This window comes from Labrus bergylta, chromosome 10 (genome assembly GCF_963930695.1).
Source record: "Labrus bergylta chromosome 10, fLabBer1.1, whole genome shotgun sequence".
Classification (NCBI taxonomy): domain Eukaryota; kingdom Metazoa; phylum Chordata; class Actinopteri; order Labriformes; family Labridae; genus Labrus; species Labrus bergylta.
In genome coordinates this window covers 21176907-21199135 of record NC_089204.1, presented here as the reverse complement: position 1 = coordinate 21199135, position 22229 = coordinate 21176907, and the positions used below count along the sequence as shown (strand labels likewise).

Genomic DNA, 22229 nt, shown 5'->3' with positions numbered 1-22229 from the left:
GCCGCATTTTAATTTGGTCCACTGGACGGCGAAAAATCACTTCAAGTGCAACCTTTATCTATCTTTATCCCACAGAAGCAGATAGCTGTCTGTGCTGCAGGACTCGGTGCAAAGCAAACACCAACGCAGGTTCATTTTCACTGCAGCTCTTCGGGCTGGATATACATGTCGTACATCATGTACAGACATGATATATCTGATGAAAATATACAAGGAGAAAAATACGTTTTGCCACAGTCGGAGCTCCTGTCATCTGCATTTAACTGTGATTTATAGATATGCAATCAATGAATGTGACCAGTGGTGTAGCACATAAATCTGTGCCGTACATATGTGAGGTCCAATGACGCTTCCTCTTCCTAATATACACATTGTCACACCTGTGCAAATAATTGAATCCATGAGTAAACACATCCTGCATCGATGGTGGTTCTAACTTCATTGATCAGTTATGAAGTGGAAAGGTATCGAACAAAATATGCACAATTGGAAATCTCAGCATATTTCCACCATGTTCTCAAAACCTGCTATGGGTCTTTCTGATTCAAACTAACCATAGGACCAACCTCAATCATTCAAATCAGCAGAAAGAAGTCCTGTGAATTTAGAGCCAGCTTGTGTTTAGAAATAGGTCTATGAGCTCACTGTGGTAAAAAAAAAAAAAAAAAGCCATAGAGGTTAAATGAGAAAGAGCTAGATGAAAAGGTAAATCAACAAAATTGTGTAAGAAGCAGCTAAAGTGAGCACTTACCAAATTACAGTAGGGGTTGTGGTAATGTTTAAATACTGTTTTTTCAGAAAGGAAATTATTTCAGTTACATGCCGGGCAGAAATCTCAATCAGATGCTCAGGTCAGTCATGCACATCGTGTCTCTTTACCATCATTGGACATGTTCAATTTAATGTAACTGAACAAACTAATGCTGAGGAAATGATGAACAAAAGGATGGTAAATCACAAAATGAAACAGGAAATAACAACTTTAAAAAAACAAGGAAATTACAAACCAAAATAGAATAAATCATGACATGAGAGTGGGCTGGAAATGAATGATTGCTAAGGACTGGACCATTTTGAAATAATGTTTAGGTGAGTTAAATAATTCCTGAAGCAATAGTTTGCATCATACAACTGATTTATTTCTTGAATAGCTGTGAAAAAAGCAGGATCATTTGTAGCAGGAGGGTCATTATAGTGAACATAAACCCTGAAAGTGTGAAAGAGGACCTGATGGGAAACTCTACGTTACTTCATAAATATTATATATACACATAATTATAGAAAAAAAATGATCTAAAACTGAGCTGAGCTTAATTTCCAGCCGTAGCTATTATAAAAAAAATCTGTGATGTATAGTAATATATCTTAAAACATAGGATCAGGTTGCATTATCAGTTTCTTTCCTCTGACAAACATATGCATCTGGATGAGACACCAAAGGGGTTTTACAAAAGAATAAACCAGCTCTGAAACATAGACTGCAAATATAAACGAAACCTGAGTGATGTCACCCATCTGTTACTGCCAACCACAATGCTGGAAATGCTGAGAGCTGGAGCTAAGGCAGGTTTAAAACTTCCTTATAAACAAGTACACTCGTCCGCCCGTCATCAGGTCACACACTCGCCTTACTATGGATAACATCGTTTTTAAAAATAGAAACAGATGTGTTTTAAAAAAAAGTGCACCCCCGTACAGTGTGTGTCCATGAGGACAATAACTAAAAAGATCATTGTCGTTTCTTTGTACCAGACTGTAGACATGTTCATTTCTGTGGTAAAAACTAGCATCTTTGAATGGGGTGTGTATGTGACTTCCAGAGCTCTTGGACTCATGCGGACCCTCGACAAACGGATTTTGCACTTCAGCATTGGCTACATTTTTCCACACCGGAGTTAGTCGCTCGCTACCAATGGGCAGTGGCGATTCTAGAGTCTGTTGGAGCCGCAGGCAAAAAATGAACTGAGCGGCCCTCCGACCAACATGTCTGCCAGTGTCCCAACGTATACTCCTCTTCCTCTTTTTTCCTGTTTCCTTTTCTCTCCTGTAGATGGATAATTCCTCTTCATTTTCTCTTTTGGCTTTCATCTACAAACTTTGGTTTTTAACATCGTTAATGTATGCGATGCTTAGCAGGCCAACGAGACTGAGTGCTCGCAGATAGGGCCACTTAGGGAGGTTTTCTACTGTCATTTGCAAAATTTGCACATTTTGGACCACTGCTGTTGTTTACAGTTTGTCTGGCCCGGGGCCCCAAGGGGTTGCCTGTCTTGCCTGTTGACAAGCAGCGCCCCTATCAATGGGGGACAGCTTTGTCTTTCTAAACCAGCTGATACAGGCTGATCATTTTGCATCATTAGCATCAGCATACCCACAAATAAAACATTTGGAGCCATCACTCATAGTTTTCTTCTCATGCTAATGTCAGAATCTTTCAGGTTACATGAACTATTTATTCAAGCCTTTTTTTAAGGACCTCCCCAAGCTGTTGTTGATTACCCCCCTTCTCCCCCGCATTTCATCGCACTAAATGTGAACCGGCCTTACTTACTGCCCTGTGGTTGACTGTTTAGCTCTTTATTTCCTCACTCATTTGAACTCATATGTATGCAACACCCCATGAATATTTCAGCATTCAACCCATAGCTAGACAATATCAGTGGAAAACCAATGTCATCTGTTTCAGAGAGATTATTAAAAGAAACCGAAATTTGCCGCGCATCCTCCGTATGACTCACAGCAAACAGTCAAAATCCTATTTGATTGTTCTATGGGCTTTTTTTCCCAGAAGGAGGATTTTTATTTTTTTTACTTTTACATTGTATTTCTTGCAGCAGAGCTTTCTGCATAAGCTGCTTTTAAAAAAAAAACATGTCTCCTCCTGGCTTCCTGCTGGTATTGCACAGCAAAGTCAGAATAAACAGGTGCACGTTTTGAGATACTTTAGTGTAAGTGACTTGTTTGCAACCGAACTGCTCAGTCCTCTACCTTTCTGCAGAGTTCATGGAGAGTACAAAATATGTGTTTTTTTCATTCGGCATATCAATCTAGAAGCTGCACGATGGCATGAACCAAAAAAGAAACAAGGAAATGTAAGAGTTTTGTTTTTCCTTTCTTGTCTACTTCTGATCCTAGATTTGTCCGAGGGCATTACCACTGATTTGATAAAGCTGTCAAAAGTCACATGAAAGGATGGTTTCAGACATTGCTGGATCAAAGGATGTCTCTAATAGCTGTCTGTAGGTATGTGCGAGTGTTCAGGAGCTCTGTTTTCCTGATACTGTATGAAGCTTTCACAGAACTGAGTAATTACACCTGCCAACGTTATTCAAAAACGTAACGCTTCCCACCACTTTTTCAGTCCCTCAAATACCCAATCTAAGCTGCATGAATGACAGTGTTGCAAAAAAAAAAGAAAAAAACTGCGGAAAAAGGAAAAATGAGAATGACTGAACTGGAATAGATGTGTCGTGGAGAGAAGATGGATTCCTGTGCTCTCAGTGGAAAGCTGTCATAACAGTCCTCAGCAGCTGTTCTGGGAGCAGCTAGGAGTCGCTCGAAATGTGTCACACACACACCTCCACTCGTCTGTGCAGGCCCAGGCAGGAATCCTACCTAACTGTGTCACATTTCCATCTCATTGTGGTGAAAGCCGCCCAACAGAGAGGCAGAGGAGGAGCAGAGGAGACGGGGCACAGGGGGAAGATCCTTTAATTTAGTCTCAGAGGAAAGCTTTAAGCTTCGATTCTGCCTGGGAGGGAGAACACAGCGTGAAGAACCTCAGCCTCTCTCATCGTTCGCTTCCATCGCAGCACCTCCATCAGTTCCCCAGTGATGACGCCTGATTGTGCAACGGCTATGAACACACACTAGCATCAGTGCTGTGTAACCATCATGCAGCTCAGCTCGTGCCGTTCCCTCTCAACATGGAGTTAAAGAAATGTAAAGCACGAGAGTTAACAGCAGCGAGCAGTCGGGGGATTCGGAGAGTAAAAGTCGTGTCATCCCTGATAAGACTCAGCCCCTGGCCCTACAGGAGGCAGTTTAAACTTTGAAAAATTTGAATGCCCACCAGACTCGTATACCATGTTTGTACCCTCAGCCTGAAAAGCTTCGCACTACCAGTTCTTTTTGCTTCAGTACCTTGCAGTGAAAACGCTGGCATTTAGCTAAAAGACCAAATTAAAAGTGATCATTCATTTATTCATGATCAATTTTTTTCCTAGCTCAGTGTTTGAGTTGCACATGTGCATTTTAAGGATGACATGTCCCCAGTGAAGTCATCATGGCTGAATACAGGCAAATAAACAGCAGGCAAAGAGTGTTTTTAGAGGCATATAATGAGGGTGTAAATGTGAATTATTAAAAAGCACAAGGCAAGACCCAAACATTAAAATCCAAACACAGTATAGGGACATGCTTTTCAGTCAACAACAACTGACACTAGAGATTGTATTTGTGTTGAGATAGCAGTGCCTCTAAATACTTGATCATTCGTTGCAGAGTAGATGTGGACAGTGTAGAGTTGTTTGAGTTTTGAAGCCCTTTGAACTTGCCACTAGGTGGCTGCAAAAATAAGCTCAAATTGAAACAGGCTAGCAAACGGTTAAAACAAACAACAGACATGGGCTGTGTCTGAAATCACACACTCATTTCCTACTCACTATATAGTGGGTTAAATGTATTGGACTATATAGGGTATGATCATGCCCACTCAAAATTCAGAAACCACTACAAAATGGCGTGTTCATTATATAGTGAATAGAGAGTGATTTCGGACACAGCCGTGCAGTAACTTAAGTATCCTTTTAGAGATATGTTTTTTTTCTTCTCCTTGAAAATTTCATTTGCTCTCCACAAACCCCTGAGGAAAATAGTTTACCCATAAGCTGCTAGAAGTGGCATTACTTTCAGCATACTCATACTGTGTTTATATAATGTTTGGTACCAAGAAGGTAGTGCACATTTAGAGCTTGTTGTGGCCTGCTTCACCTAAAAACAAGACTTTAAAAATGCTCAGTAAAGGAGAGGGGAACTGGGGGCGGTAATAATCTGTGGGTTTGTCAATACAGAGAATTACTCCTTACACATAGCCATTTAATACAATGCTGTTTGAAGGTTATTTACTATAAAAATTACTTGAAATGATTAATATGTAAGATATCCACTAAATTACTAACCTTACTATCATCAGGAATTAAAGAAACATGCTATGTTGAAGCGCTGGCTCTTTTGACAACAATGCAGCAGCCATTATGTCCTCCTTCTAAGATTTGATTCCGTTGGATTACCAGATGGTTTGTTTTGTTTTGACCAGAGAAAGAAAGCGGTTTTAAGTCAACCACACACACGAGACCATTATCATTGCACAGGTAATTGCAACGATGGAAGCAGACAAGTCAACTGGTTCACATATGCATTTTTCTAATAAGATCTACGACAAAATATGAAAAAATTGGATAAATAGTGAAGTTCCTTTTAAAAAATGGAGAGAGGTTAGAATGTAGAAAGGACTGATGCCGAGCTGGCTAAACACTGAAGCTTCTGTGTCTGGGACATGGCAACCTGTGTGTACATCGACTCTAGCGAGGAAGGGGGCAGGGGGAGACAGATCTCTCCAATGTTTTGAAATTGAACTGCAGTTCCAATTTTAAGCGCTAGGTGTCAGAGTTACCGGTTGCTGCTTTAAATTTAAAAAAAAACTGTAAATGAGCACAATGTTTCATAATCATCTTGCTCATGAACAAGACTTTCTAGTGTTGACATACTTACAGTCATTTTTTATAATTTCTATCCTTCAAAAAAAAAGTCCCAAAAAATGTTACCAGTTAAATTAAGCTGTGAGCTCATGAGTAAAGGAGATAAATATGGCAATGTCATTCGAACATAATTGAAAGTTTAAAATGTGCTTCCGTCATGAATTTAAAATATTTGCACTTTGATTTATTTAGTCCATTAGTCAACTGCCATTTTAATACCTTTAAGATGAATCAATTTATTCCCGAAATTACATTCATAACTTTTTTTTAAATGTTAAGCACACATACAGCCATTTAACAGATAAAGGAAAATTGAAGGAAAAAGTTCAAATAAATGAATAACATTTAACACAGATGCTTCTTAACAAGTGCGCTGCATGATAAAATATAGTAATACATCTGAAATCATGCACTGTGGCATGTACAGAAAGTAGTTGAAACAGGATTTAGGGATAACAAAGAAGAAGAAAAGATCTTAAAGGGTTCATTGGAGGGGAATGGTTGGCAATGACTCCATAAAGATTGTTCAGATGGCTTCTGTTTGGATACAAACAGTAACTAAAGAGGAGGCGGATCATGCTCTTTCAGAAGGACTTCAGGAAATAGGGTTGCATTTTTCATGCTCTGGTTGTTTTATTTATTACATACCAAAAAAAAGAAAGAAACTTTTTCACAGTTGACAGAGAATGTCACTGCAGGATGTGATCGGACTGTATTGGCATAAAAGTCTGTAGACAATTATAAAGAGGTAAGTTAGGTTGGTGGAAGTTCATGAAACACTCAGTGCAAAGACAAATGCTGACAGTTCAGGGACATGAAAACAATAGGTAATGGTCTACAGAGATGTGGGAAAAAGGGATACAATCAGATGAGTCATCCATTTCCACATCAGCCACAAGTGTGTGACTGATGTGTTGTGCTCAGCAAAAGGTAGTGTCCTGACGCTCGACCCCTACAAGGACTGGAACTGGTTCCTCTGAGGGTATTTTGCTAGCTTAGTTTGGGTCCACTTGTTCTTTTAAGCAGGAATGGTTACTACACAACTATCCATCCTATGAGAGCTGGTCCCATGGAGGACAATGTCCCATCCTTAGGGTATAAGGTAGGGGTGTGACGATACACTCCACTCATGAGACATGACGCTCGCTGGATAAGTGTGGCTTTGGCTTTACAGTGGCCCTAACCTTGATGAACTGCACTCTTTTGACGTCAGTGTTCAGGCCACTAGCTGGTTTCAGTTCACTAAGTATCTCCTGGTACATCCGTTCACACCTGGCATTAGGATGCATCTCCACATTCTTCTCTTGTTAATGTGTTACTGCATCTCACTTCTTCGTCATGTGGATGAGTGAGAAAGTGGGAGTGTGTGTCACATCTCTTGCCCATCCTCGCCCTTTTCCACCCGTACTTGTAATGGATCGACCTCTGTTGAAACACAAAATACACTGTCTATTACTGAAAGAAGAGTCTATATGTCTATTACTGAAATAAGAGATGCAAATTGTCCCAAATTCCGTGCACAAGCAACTCCAATGCATCACGCCTTCACATGTTGGAGTGAAATTAGAAATAATGGAGCCAAAAAGTTCCAGGAGATACAGAAAAGAAGTAGTAAATCAGGCAAGAATGACAGGCCAGCAATCTGTCACTCAACGTCATTGTTGCCATGGTTACAGAGACTAGACAGGCTATCAGTGCAGCTACGGATACATTTGTGCGCACACTGCAAAAAAAGGATGTGGCCGTCAATGCGACTTAAACCACCACAGAATATGGCTAAAGCAATTAGATCTCAATGCCATTTTGGAGCACTGGCAGCTGTACTTAGATCTGTTCGCATGTGATGTGGTCAACCAGCAACCATGGCTGAAACTTTCATTTGCCTGCAACTCTACCACCACTTTATTTCTCAGAGCAGCACAGTGAGAGGATTGGAGCTGTGTAGTAATGGGAGTCAGGGAGGATGTGCCCATATGGGAAGGTTTTCAATAAAGTTGAAAATCTTCTTGAGCTTCTCCACATCGCTGAATCTGGATTCAAATTCTCCCCTCAGCTCATCCAAAACCTCAACAAATCCTCTTGCAGCTGAAGTGCTGCTGCAGAGATGGGTCATTTGTGGAGACAGCTCTCAGTTTAAGGAAGTAAATGAAATCTCTGCCAGTTATATGGCGGCCAGTATGATCTGATAGCATTCAGCATGTTGTTTGGACGTTATCTCACCTGAAGCTGTTGAAGCTGAACGTCATATTGTCCATGTGACCGGTGATATCAGTCAGAAGAGCCAGCTGTATGATCTACTTTTAATCTTCCTGCACTGGCTCATATTTCCTCACGCTGTCCAGAAGAGTGTGACTCTCAGGGAGGCTTGTGAGCCATTTATGCACTTTGCAGTGCTATGCATCACTAATTGATGGTACTCCATCTCAATTAGTGACGTGAATTATCTGGGGTTTAGTGCTCTGGAAACATTTCACTTCACCATGTGCCCAACCCTTATTGTCACATTTAGAAATTCATTATTTATTTTTTGTTTGGATACCAATGACTCCGAGGACCTGTCCTATGAGGCAAGTTCAACACTGCAGAGTATGCAGAATATAACCTATCACCAGGGCTGGGACATTACTGCAACGCCCCTACTATTTGTAATGAATAGGTTACTTTCTAGATTCACTGGCGCGGCTACATTTACTGACATTTAAAAGCACTCGTTACTTTATTTGAAACGCCGACAACAAGTGGGTGAGGTTACCCTAACGTCAGCACAGTAGCACCCGGGGAGAAAGAACATTGCGCACTGTAAACAAACACAGACAGGTGATCACTCAGCCGTGAGCTTTCTGTCTTGCAAATACCGACATTATTTTCCTCTGCTCGAGTTAAATGACAAGAATATAGCAGTGTGTTGTAGTTTATCTGCAGGAAGGAAAACTTCTTTCACAAGAAAGAAACACTGAGGCAAATTGTTGTTTCATGAATAACTTTCTCAGTTTCAGTATCTGCTTACAAAGACCCAGGACCAAGGGAATAGATTGGTAACAGTTTAGGAGTTTTGCACAAATTGATTTTAACAATGCTGAAACACAGATCAGCAGAGACTGCAGAATATGTTTATCTTATGGTACTGATTACCACACAATGGATAAAAAGCTACCAGTCCTTGAATTGGGATACAGCGACAGACATAGATTTTATCCTGCAGCCAAAGTAAATAGAAAAACAATAAACTAACATTTCAAAGTATTTAAATGACTCCAATGAAAGTTAAACAAAGCCTCTAAAAAACAGAGAAATATTACAGGAAAAGCTTACAGCTTGTGTACAATCAGGGAAAACATTGAATTTGGTCTCCTGCAGTATTTGGTGCTTATCTCTTAACTTTAAGCACCCAATGCACTTGGTTAAACAGGGTAAAGTTTCAATATCCAAAAAGTCAAAAGGACGTCTTTCACTTGTGGACCCTGTGATCTCAATCATCATCTCTTCTCACCATTAAAGTGCTCTTGTCGCCTTAATTGTTCCATTCAATGGTCTTATTATGGCAACCCCAGTTTGTGGAACAGTCTTGAGATTTTTCAACCACACTCCAGTCCGGCCCCCTTTTCCTGCAAATTGCATGCTTCAAAGTCGCTGCATCACACATCCATCAGCAGTAAAATATTTCCAGTCAATTTATTCCACATAGATAAAATATTTACAACCAAAACATAAAAAACATTTAAATTATTTTCACATACTGTAAACTGAAGGACAAATAATGATCAATCTACCCTCCTCGGGCATTGTTTTCAAATGTTAGCCCTGTTAAACTGAATAACACTGAGAAATACAGATTGCTCATTAAAATGACCTTCTCTGTATAATTGCTTTACATTGCTACAGGTATCCTATGATTAAATAAGAAGATATTAAAATGAACCTGTTTTACATTATCATTGCTTGCAAAGTTCACCCATAGCATCTCTGAAACCATCTCTCTCTCTAATGTACTTCTCCGAGCTCTCTCATCCTTCTTCCACTTCATTTGTCTTCATATTCCGTCCTGAAGTGACCCAGACTTTATAATTATCTGTCCACTCCTGTCCTTACACTTTACATTTGCAATATGAGAAACCCTCAGAGAACTTGAAGAGATTTATACTTCCACTCTTTATGGTTTGATTAAGAGATGGACAGTAGAGCCCGTAAATGTGACAGTGTGGTATAGGGGTAGAAATGCAAAAAAAAAAAAAAAAATATGGAAATGTGATTATTAAGAGAGTCTCATGGCATGCAGTTCATCGCCTTCAGTCCTCTCTACTGAATAATAGTGAAATGTAATAGAACCATGCAGGAATTCATAATGATGCAGATGCAACAAGTAAAGCAAGTGGATGATACTCATTTCATTTTAAGCTCTAACTTTCATGATAGTTCGATTAGATGAAAAAAAAATGACTTACTTACCTATTTATTTATTTCGTAAATGTGATATCTCCGTAATGCCTGAAGGGATGCTACCATGAAATTACCACAACCCTCCACTTGGACTTAAAGATGATCAGAAGTATTATAGACTGTACATTCCTGAGGTTCAATGAAGGTATTTGTTGAAGCTAGATTATTACAGCTGCGATTGCAGTCTCATTATTAGATAATCCAGTTTTTAATGCTAACAGTTCACTGCTACAAGCTATGGTAGCTGCCCAGGGATAATGATTTGTTTTACAGTTTTGTAGCTATTAACTATTAAAGAGAGCTACTTGTGGGCTAACTGTTGTGTGTGTTACACTATTCACTTACACCCTTCTGGACCCAATGTGTTTGTTTACCAGATTAATTATTGTGTTCAGAGTTGCCAGATATTGGCCGACAAAAAGTAGGTCAATCAGAGCCTCGGATCTGCCCAGTAATTAGAAAAGTAGCCGAGTTTCTCATTTTCATTTAGGACAGGGTTTCTTTGCAACAGTGTGTGTGTTTTGTGTATGTGTGTGTCAGTGTGTGTGAAGCATAACATGGAGGAAATATCTAAGAAAAATAGAGAGAAAGAATCCGTCTTATCGCCTCTGGTCTTCTGTTTTATCATTATAATTAGTCAAATCAAAGCTATGGCCATAAAAAATGAAACATTAATATGAGTCATCAAACGAAAGATTATTTTTTTTAGATAAACTTAAATTAAACATTAAAATAATCACTAAATGGAACACATTTAGGCCTTTTCAAGTTTCCATGCATGGGCACAAAGAGTGAGGCTCCCACTTTGTAACTTTTTGAACAATAGACACAGTTACAACAAGAGGTTAGACTCAAGAAGTTAGCAAACTAGCTTTAATTTCAATCAGGAGAGACAAGTGAATTAAGACAATTATTTATTACAATGAATAACATGAAAATGTTAGTAGGAGTGTATAACTAAATCTCCCCCCATGGAGCCCAGACCCTGATGGGTGAAGATTTGATGGATGATGGATGATGGATGATGAATCGGTGAAGATGGGCGGTGTTGGGGAGGTGGAGGGGCGCACGAAACGTCAGCATGAAGGAACTAAGGCAAAGAAAGAAGCATATTTAAAAGGGAAGCAGAACGATGATTGGCTGATAATGAGGGAGGAACGCAATGCCATTGGTTAGATGAGCAGACCCAATGACAGCTCGAAAATGACAGCGGAAACATGAGTGAGCATGTAAAAAGTGCTGAATGAGAAAGACCCAATCGTGAAGGCAAAGCTTCATATCGCTTACACAGAAATATAATTAAGGTTGCAACTTGTCACTCACACAAACTGTGATTAGCTAAGTGTATGTTTTACTACTTGGAAATCAAACTTTTCAGCTTTAACACAACATTATCCGACTTAATGCATTAACTCAGGTGTTTCAGTCATCATGAGTTATGGAGGATGTTCTTGAAGTTCATGATTCCTTTACAGGGCAAGTTTTCATTTAAAGGTACAAGTAAAAGAAAAAAACAAGTTGAATCTGCTGAATTCCAGGTGTTGTAATCATGATTATCATTCAGTCAATCAATTATTATTTTGTATTGCTGCAGCATTACTTTGTTCATGAGTTCATCATGTTTGCGGACGCTCACATAAAGCGGAGTGTCTTTCAGACTTTTAAATAACATACAGTCATCGGTGGTGCAATTGATAGAGAGATGGGAAATGTTGGCGAGGAGGATGATGTGAAGCACAGGGCCGAGGTCGGACTCCAACACACAGCCGCTTAGACGAGAACTATAGCCTCTGTACATGAGGCACGCTACCGAACCGCTAAAGGCTATTCTGCGCCCTGGACGCTGAATTTTGAGCTTTCTTGGAGCACGTTTGCTTTTTACAATTGAGAATCTCAAAGAACGTAACAATCACTCTCTAACCCTTCACTCCCTCACTTGCCAATAGTTAACTATTTTATACACTCTAATGTTAGCCACTCAATATTAATAAGAGAATAGACCTTGGTTATTGTGAATATGCATTGTGACTCGTTTAATAAAATATCATACATATTTTAACATGGATGATTTTGATCTAATTTAGACACAAAAAATGTGCCACCAGAATGATTCCAAAGACGCTGCAGTCACACTAAACTTACGCACAGTGCAGAATTTGAATATGATCAGAGTGAATATTCAATAACACTGCCACAGAACATAATCCAGGGTTGTCAGGACTGTGTTATATCTGGGTGGTGAATCAGTTGCACTGAGCCATAAAAGATACAATAGCTTGAGTTTGAATATTTGCTCTGTTTTCCGGTTTCATTTGTCTGCTCTTGCATGTCCTCACGGTCGTGTGTGTCTGAACAGTCCCAGCAAGCTTTCATTTTTCTAATTCTGCACACCGAGTAAGCGTGAGCAGATGTACAGTGCAATATATCTTCATATAGGTCTGTGCATGTAACAAATAGAGTGGCTTTGACAGATTGAAACCCAAAAAATCATTTCTCACATCACGCTGTGCTGGGCAGTGTAGATTTTTGATTAACAGCTGTAATCGAACTTGAGCCTCTCTTTCTGAGCCATTTCCCCTCGGCTGTCCAAAAAAGAACCACGTCGGATTTCGAGCTGTCTCAGACTTCAAAAGGGGCGAGATGGGAACGGAGCGAGGAAGTGCAAGTAGAGACGCATAGACGGAGAGAGGATGGGGTGGGGTAGGGGGGTGGGAATGGACTTGAAAGGAAGACAGAGAGAGACCAAGGAAAAGAGGGAGACAAAAAGGGGAAAAAGTGTGTGTGTGTGTGTGTGTGTGTGTGTGTGTGTGTGTGTGTTTGTATCAGTGTGTGCGTGTGGGCATGTGTGGTGGGAGGAAAAGGGCTGTTGGTAGTAAGCAATTGCCTGCCAATACACCCGAAAAAAAAAAAAAAAGGGAGCAGAGAACACATCACCTTTGGCCAAGTTCTAAAGTGCTCATTTAAAAAAAGTCTCTGAAAAGTTGCCCAGGGTTTTAAACAGTATCGACTTTCCTTTCCTTCCAGTATGCGAGGAAAGCCTGAAGGAAACCCACTGAAAAGTCCGAGCTTGCCCACATACCCAGTGTGTAAATGTGGGACAGGATCCATAGTGGGGAAGACGTTTTTGTTTTTTCCTCTCTCTCTCTCTCCTCTGGCTTCCCTCTTGTCAGCATAAAATATAACACGACAGTAAACTGATACAAGCATTGCTTGTTTATGATGTAGGAGCAGGGAGGATGGACCTTTTTTTATTTTTTCATCCATTTTAATTCCAAACACGTACTGGTTCCTTTTAATTTGCCATGTTATACTGCTATAAATCTGCCCCAGCATCATACTAATGCTAACAAGGATGGAGGGATGAACTCAGTGTCACGCTGGTTTTTATCACTTTTCTAATCTTGTCTATTCCTGTTGTTGTTTGCTATCTGATTCTACTGGAACTATCTTGAGAAAAACACTTGTTTTTTTTAATACTTCTAGGCATGCATATATTACTCCCACAGTATGGTCTGGCATCCTCAGCATTCTGAGTGAAGCTACAGTTAAGATGTCCTACAGCTAGAAAAATGAGAATGAAGATTGCTTCCATATGATGATGGCTCGCTGATACTGTTCCAGAGAGAACAGAGGTCACTTTGTTGATTCAGGGAATGTTTCGCCTCAACTCTACCATAAAATAGAGCTTCATATAAACTGTAAATGAGTTGCACAACTTCAGTACAGCAGCAGTTGTTGGTAGACAAGAAATACATCCTCATACTGCAGTAAATGGTACAAGATGTGCTCAGTTTTCATGTTCCTCCTCACTGTATATTTCTTAAATAAAGCAATTATACGTAATTATAGGTTCACTCTGTACAGAAGGATTATTTGTACATTAAAGTGCCTTGACAGATTGGAACAGCTTCTATCTTCCTTTATCTTTCTGACATTTAAAAAAATAAGTTCCATATAGAGTAAAACACGATCGTCTTCTGTAAGAAAAAAATGCCACTTTGGAGATTAAATGTTCGTTTATGTCAAACTGCCCTTAGGTGTGAAATAACTGGTATTTCCCCTCAAAAGACAGATCTGTTATTTACAAAGTGGGTCACGGAATTTGGGTTTGATAGCAGATGGCGTTGGCTCTCCAGTGACAACAAAAAAACATGTTCATTACAAAATAAACAGACCAGCTTTATAATTGTGCAATTATACTTGTCTGTCATGATTGCTGGGCAGAATGTGGTGACATACTTGTGCAAAAATAAAAAGGGATTCTAAATTATTACCCGAAGCTGGATATGTTGACAAATCCTTCAGAAGTAAGAAATTGTTAATTTATTTAGAAAAAACAACTTAACCTGATTCTGTTTGGGTTTTTGTGTACCTTTTCAAGTGGGAGTTTGAATCAGATAAGAAACAGCCTGCGCAGGTTGTCAGTTCATCACATGGTCGACAGAGAAACACAGTCTCACACTTTCCAGTCGATTCCAATTTTGAGTTAGAAATTGTCCAAACCTGTGTGCAGAAGCAACACAGACTCTAAATTGTTTCTGCACATCACTGAATTCATGCATGTTCTCTCTACTTTTTTCAATTTTGTCACCCATCCAAATGAAAATGTTCATTCAATAAATCTGGTTGTGATTAAACAGGTCTGACATCAAGGGAGGCGTGCTGGAGAAGGTCAGTCTACTGGTCATTTCATACTTAGACAAAAATGACCACATTTGTAGTAAAAATGTAAGTGGAATAACAACACTTCTTCCCAAGGCCCCAGTTGTTCATGAGCAACGCTGCCTTGTGGAAATAATTTGTACACAATGATTTCTTTTAGAAAGTTAAAATTAGAGAAGGAAAGACAAAGATACCCGAGTTTTGCTCCCTGCAGTGATCAGTTTGAGATAGTGTTAGCCTTTTAGAAAAAATGTTTCTTAGTTTGCTTCAATTTGAATTTGAGTCAGAATGTTTTGTGTGGGTTGTGGCAATGGCTAACCTCTGACATATTCACATATACAGTAGATATCTGTTTTTAGAAATTAGTAGTACAGTAAATTAACTCTTAACTCCATACACATGCACTCTACAATGTTATGCTACAGTAAGATACCTTCTTTATTATTCATTATTCATCAGTAAAGTGCAACAAGTCTAATCAACACAAGAATATTATTTATAATTTCTTTTTCCTTATTGGTGAGTAGTTGTATGATTATGAAAATACATTTTAGCATAATTTATGTTTTCAAAGATGATCGAGTAAAATTTGAGTCTTTTTCTTGAAAAATTAGTCATCAAGCACGCTAATTTCCCCCAATTATTTCTTTGACGGGGTTAACTCTGAGAAAGACAATTTGTAGTGTAAGAGCTAGAGCAATAATTCACTGTACACGTTGATCGTTCAGAATGTGTTTGGAGGGCGTAATGACTTGGGTCTTAAACTCTTGAATCTTGAATTTCCTCACTGGGGATCAATAATAATAAAGGATTATCTTATTTAAAACTCTTTGAATTCCTGAGTTTTCATCTACAGCAGGTACACATTGGGATGTTCATTGGAAACCGCTAAACATCAGTCGTATAACAAGAGGCTAAATCGATTGTTGGCAGGAATTGGTGCTTAAAGTTTGTTGTTTTAATTTAATCTCAATGAGGTTAGAATATTTTTTTTCTCCTGTGTTACAATTATTCACCAACACCATGATCTCTCCCTGCACCTTAACCAAATGCTAAGAAAGCCACACAAAAAAAAAACAGATTGATGGATGCATATTGATGTGTGAATGGATGGATGGATGGAGAGATGGAGAAAAAGAGACACTAATACTAATTGCACAAATTCAATTGCAAGGAACGAGCTTACACTTTGGAGAAAACAATACATCTGAATGTCATTTAACTGTTAACAACTGTTTCTGACTTAAGTTCATTTTCCAAATACCCGGACTATTATGTTGGAAAACCTTTTTCTGCTTGCATCACATTTATATGTGCTTTTTGTTCAGGATTATGCATTTTTTTTTTCCTTTATTGAGAGGATGGCTGAAGTTTAAGAAACAGGAAATGCAGGGAGGAGAGAGAGCGATACACATGCATCAATGAGCCCAGGCTGGCAGATGAACCAGAGACCAATGCTTCTGTAGGACTGTAACTTTTGAATATGGGGCCCCTGTTCTGAGTTCCAGCTGAGCTGAACTGGCGCCCCAGTGCATCACATTCCTGTAAAAGCCTTTTTGCTGTTCTCTCATCAGTTGTAATTAAATTTAAAATCGAAGCTACATGACTGAAATGAGGAACATTCTGGGTGAACCGACTTTCTTTGTACCTGAAAATTAGTTTGTTGTCGATAATGTACCTAAACTGTCGCCTTACAGATTGTCTGATCATCTGACTGCTGGTGGGTTTTAATGCTCTGTCTCACCTTGTGATGCACAGATCGAAGCGGTGACTTTCAGGTTTATAATATAAAAAGATGGACGCGATTGCCTAAATATGCCAATCCACATTGTAGCAAAGCAGAAACATTCTGTAGATGAAATAAATAATTTGAAAGAATCTGGATGGAAGGAAGAAAAACTATAATTAAGCGAGTACATGAGCGAAAATCCTGCAGACTAAAGTGTTACAGCTGCGTTTGAAAGATGAGCTGCAGCTGTAGGAGATCAAGTGAATTGTATGGATGTCTTGACAGTTTCATCCCCATGTTCAACATGTAGTGAAAAGTAGCTCCAGAACAAAGACATCATAGAGAAAAAAAAAAGAGTCATATAGAGATTCACCACTGAGGACAGAAGTGTTTCGATTGACAGGGCCAGTTTATTACCGTGGTAAACCGTTCCTAAACTGCTCATTCCACTGCGATTTTGAAATGCCTTTATTTCATCCGCATGATCAAAGGGGCTACGAAATAAGTGTTTTGCTATCCGCAATAAAAGAAAGTTTCTCTTTTTAATGGCATTGGTATAGGCGAGTGGGGAGTGCACCTTGCTGTTCATCTCCTGCATGTGAGTGTGAGCTGTCTGGGTGATGGCCATTATGGTTCCTGCTACTGCCTGTGCGTCCGCTCCGCCAGGATCACTGAAGTGTTGGAACTAACAAGCTTGGGATGCAGACAGCGGATGCACAAATGGGATTTTGTCCCTGAAAGCTTTAGCGTTTGCTCCCTGTCTTCAGTAGAAGCAAGAGAGAGGGTGGTGCGGTTGGCATGGGCTGTCTGAGTTATGCGCCACCAGAATGAGATGATTACATCCGATAATCTCGCTAATGATCTACACTGGGGAGGAGAGCACATAAAATTGAATGAGCTACACCGATGTACACAGTTTTCAGTCTTGTCGTCTCATCTCTCTTTTTTCTCTTATTCCCTTTCACTTCTGCTCGGATTTATGCAGAATCGGAGATGTTCTCCACCCAGGAAGATATGCAATATTCCTTGTCATAGTTGGGAGTAGGATGTAGGGCACACGCACACAGGCACATTAAAACTACCCCCCACAGTTATTCCTTCCTTTATGAACACACTTCATTCTTTCTCTTTTTTCTGTCCTCACACACATGCACACGCACCAAGTCACTTATACACTCCTAAACCTGCTCCCCCCGGCCCAAGGTTAGCACAGATTAAAAGATGTGTCATTGATGGACGAGGCTCCTCCTCCTCCCTCCCTGGGTCTGTCACAGTGTGTTTGGGAACAACCCACTTCATTTCCACAGCATAATGGGTAAACAGAGTGTGATCAGTCCAATTACCCCCTCATTGCAGAGGCGTTCTGGCGGGAATGGCCTGTAGAGAGAGGGAGTGAGCTGTCTGGCATGTGGCAGTGGTGGAGTTGCAACAGTTACACCTGCTGCCCGGAGCCATCACTTGTATGAATCTCAATTTGTTTGTACAGCCGTGGGAAGAAAAAAAAGACACACACACACACAAAAAAAAAACTAGGAAGAAGTGATCCCTGTGTGGAGGATAGCATTCCAGCAGCTAGCCTCCGGATTGCTGCCCTGTAGGAAAACATGTGCGAGATCAGAAGGTGCTGTTCTCAGCATTGAACTCATGTCAATGTCAGGCCTTCCAGTCTGCTGTTTCGTGCACTGTTCTCTCTGCGCTGCTTTCAAGGACAGTGAATTTTCTTATCCCCCACTACTATGTGTTTCACAACTCAGTAGATGCATGCTTTCCCAGCCCAGGGTTCATCCACAGTACAGTCTTGAAAACACATGTCGTACGGTTTGAACCTGTTTTTATACCGTGATCACTATCAAAGTATGACAGGACATTTGGGAGCACAGTAAAAGCCCTCTTTTAACTTTTACACTGGGGCTCGTAAATACCATCTGTACTCGTTGACATGTTTATTGCAAATGTAGACGTTTGCAATGTGTAACTTAAAGTCCTGGATTGTTTTAACCTTGACAAGAAAGCAGTCATTTTTATCTCAAAATATATGTAACAGCTGCCCTAACATTAGAAGGACACATCCAGTGACATTTCTCGTCTAGTTCTTGTGATTCAAAGACGCGCTTGTTGTCCTTGAGTAAGATGGAAATCCTTCTCTTTATGGTTCTCCCTTGGGCAGCTTTCTGGCAGCTGATTCAAAGTGTCTTACGTGTGTTGTATATCCTTATCACTAGGCATCATAACAGCATTTCCTAGTGAAAAAATACTGCTTGTTTTATTACGAGACTGACTTACTATTTCAGCAGAAACTGAAGGAGAGCTCTGTCAGCAGGATACAGTATAAGAATTGCCTTTAAGGATTCAGTGGGCTTTACTAATTGAAACTAATACCTTGAAAATAGCATATTGATTTGGAGAAAGTTACATTGTGCAAATGTTCCCTGCAAAAAAAAAAAAAAAAAAAAGAATGCAAAGATTAAAACACACTTGTTGGAGGCTTGCTCCCTGTGTGGCACCAGAAGTCATGAAGATGACAAGCGAGAACATCGTGGTTAGAGTTCAAAGCTGCTCATGTTTTTGGGGCTGTTGTGCAGTAAAAGGCCTGGGGCATATTTCATTAGAGGCCTAATTAAAAAAAAAATAGAAGACTAACAGGTTCCCTAGAAATACACACACAAAAAAGACCTCATTATTATCAAGTAAGTTATGTCTGACTATCTATCACGAAGTCCGACTAAGTTTCCCCAGAATGTGCTTTCAAGTGGATTCGATGTTGATTGATGCAAGAAATTGTTTTTCCCTGTCCTCTCAGGTGCAAAAAATGTAACAACTGTGTGAACACAACACTTTTCCCCAGAGCGTAAATTAGTTTTTTCGTCATCTCATGCCAATAAAACGCGGTTTTAGATCACTTTAACAGGTTCATATCATTACGTTGCGATTCAACGCTATACAAACTCTGTTGTCCCACACGAAATTTATAGAGAGGAGTAATAATTTCAGCATCTAAAGGCATTCTCCCTTAATATGACCATGAACAATGAGCTGAAGCCCTTCCTGCAGTCACTTTCCGTCGGCGCGTTTGGCTGATGCGCAGCGCCTCCCCAACTGCTCCCTCACTTTGACAAATTCCTGGATGTGAGCGGGTCTGCTGGGTGGCTTCTTGTTCGTGAAGATGAAACCTTGAACATCTTAGAAGTTGTAGAAATAGCTCTATCACCTTTTCCTTATACTGATAGAATCTTAGCTTGGAAGGACACAATGGGACTGTGGTCAGTTTGGAGTTTATCTCTTCTGGCTTTGTTGCACCTCTTTAACCCCAAGTTTGTGGCTCAAGCGGAAATAAGTTCTCCCCGAACTAATGACAGATTTCATCAGATGGAGGTACTGCCACATAAGGCACGTGTAACCCGAAAATCTGGGGTCTTACACAAATGCGACAACGGCACAAAAGTTTTTGGAGCTCTTGAGACGGAGGGAGCGGTTGCTGTGAAACCGAACAATGGCAAGCGAGTGGGGACTATGAGTGGACTTGGAAAGGAGGCAGCAATCGACTTCAAAGCGGAACCCAACTATCGCAAGCGTCTGAAAATGCAGGGTAAAAAGTATGGAAACATTTCTGAGGACATCAAGAGGCGAACTACTGCGAAAGTAATGCTAGAAAACACATTTCCTGACACAAGGAAGAGGGCAAAAAGGAGCGTGGGTACGAGCGAGTATGTGGAAAGGGCTATAAGTGGAGAGACGAAGTCAAAAGAGAGGTTTGTGGAGACTGTCCAAGGTGTTTTAAGCCCGAGAGCCGAGTACCGGCGCACAGGGGAGGAAGCCAGAGGGTCTAACCCGAGGCAGAGTGAGCCGCACCTGGACACTTCTACTTTTGCGCTGTCGGGAGACTCCGCGCACAACCAGGCGATGGTACACTGGTCCGGACACAACAGCAGCGTGAGTATCATTTCATTTAAGTTTAAGAGAAAATGCAATCCCCCACAACACAGTTCAGGATGCATTTGTCTATGTAAAACGTGAATTTGAATAGATTTTAAATAGATTTACATGGATGTGTCACATCTTTACGCACAGCTGATACAGCGTGCAGGAGGGGAATTCATTCCTAAACGCAAATTATTTTGGTCAAACAATGGTCCATGAATCGAACTTAACATTTTCTCTTGTTTTTTTGTTTTTTTTTACATTCATCATTAAAAAACATTTGTAATTGCCTAACACGCAGGTTGTGGTTATATGCAGCTTGCGCGGCTGTTTTTGTGTGTGGACAGCCTGATGGATGTGACTGCGCACATGTAGGATCCCCTCTCGTTCTTTTTCAAACTAGAGTAGAATCATTTATTTCAGCGAATTGTTGTCACCTGAACTTTAAATTAACAGTTAGGTAAACATTAGGTGACACTGAGCTATGGGGGGGAGCATGCATTTTGGCAGCAATCAAAACACATTAATTATTTATGAAACACTCAAGTAATGTCTCCCAGGAAGGAGTAGTAGTAACAATTAAAGGGATTGTGTCTAACCTGACCCTTTATGTGACGCTGATGAGACTGAGTCTGACCTTTTGGGCAAATGAACCAAGTCCAGTTGACATTTGACTCCCACTGTATTGGTAGTTGTCTAATTACCTGGACGAAAACAACAGTGCAATATGTTTGTTCTTTTGAAATATTGCCAAGGTTTGTGATTCAAAACAGGTTGATGGCAATGTGCACAACTTCAATGGATGACAACACACTGCAGCAACCACCCAAAGCACCACCCACCCCCACATTCAGACACACACATCCACCAAAAACACAGCTGCACACACTCTATTTCCCCTCATAAAGACAAAGCCAGAAAGATTTTATCTCTTACTTTACATGTTCAGCATGCAAAAGTGTTTGCAAGCTGCAGGATTTATCATGTGCTAAGATCTTAAACTACAAACAGCCTTGTAAAAAAAAAAGAAGAAAAAGAGACAGTGTGACTTTACTTCAGGTGATGTAGATCACCAAAGGGTGTGTGTGGCAGCAACATTAATCTGGGACCACATCAGGAGGTTTCTCTGTCCCCAAAAACACTAAATATTCATACAATGTCTAATAAACTGCGGATCTAGTTCCCTGGATGAATCGTATTATTCAAACTTTACTTGTATTTCCTTATCTGGTTTGTCATAACATTTGAAGCATCATAGGCTTTTGCCATGTTGATACACTGATGTGGGAAGAAATAAAGCAGAAATGCGGCTAATAAAATCTGATTTGTGGCATGTTGAGATCATGAAATATGTGGTTGCTTTGAGATGTCTTCAGCACTGATGGCCTTTTGTCCTGCAGGAAACTGTTCACTGGATCATCACTGATGGGCTTGTCACTGCAGCCAGTCAACATTTGAGATTTATACAGTCTGAGCCCCCGTCTGTCTCCCCCCCAAAAAAAAGTACGACACAGAGCTGCAGAGTTTTAAATTGATAGTAGGCCTATTTTACGACTGGATGTTAGAGCTCCGACTATATTAGATGTAAATGACTGATAATAAATCCAATCTAAAAGGGACATTTGAAGGAAAATTACTTCATTCCTGTGGTGTAGGGTAGTTCCATCAGAAAGTCTCTCTCTGACTTTGCCTGTGATCTGGCCGTGATGTACAATCCCATAGGG

The 22229-nt window shown here is 40.1% G+C and overlaps 1 protein-coding gene across 1 annotated transcript in view; it reads left to right on the top strand.

Moving 5' to 3' along the window:
- Positions 1-19695: 19695 nt before the first annotated feature.
- The window catches only part of sorcs3b (sortilin related VPS10 domain containing receptor 3b), a 43511-nt gene continuing 40977 nt past the window's right edge, over positions 19696-22229 (top strand). Inside the window, exon 1 of the mRNA XM_020630870.2 lies at positions 19696-20517. Within this exon, the coding sequence (XP_020486526.2) occupies positions 19837-20517 (681 nt within the window). The 5' untranslated portion in view covers positions 19696-19836. The remainder of the gene's footprint in view (positions 20518-22229) is intronic.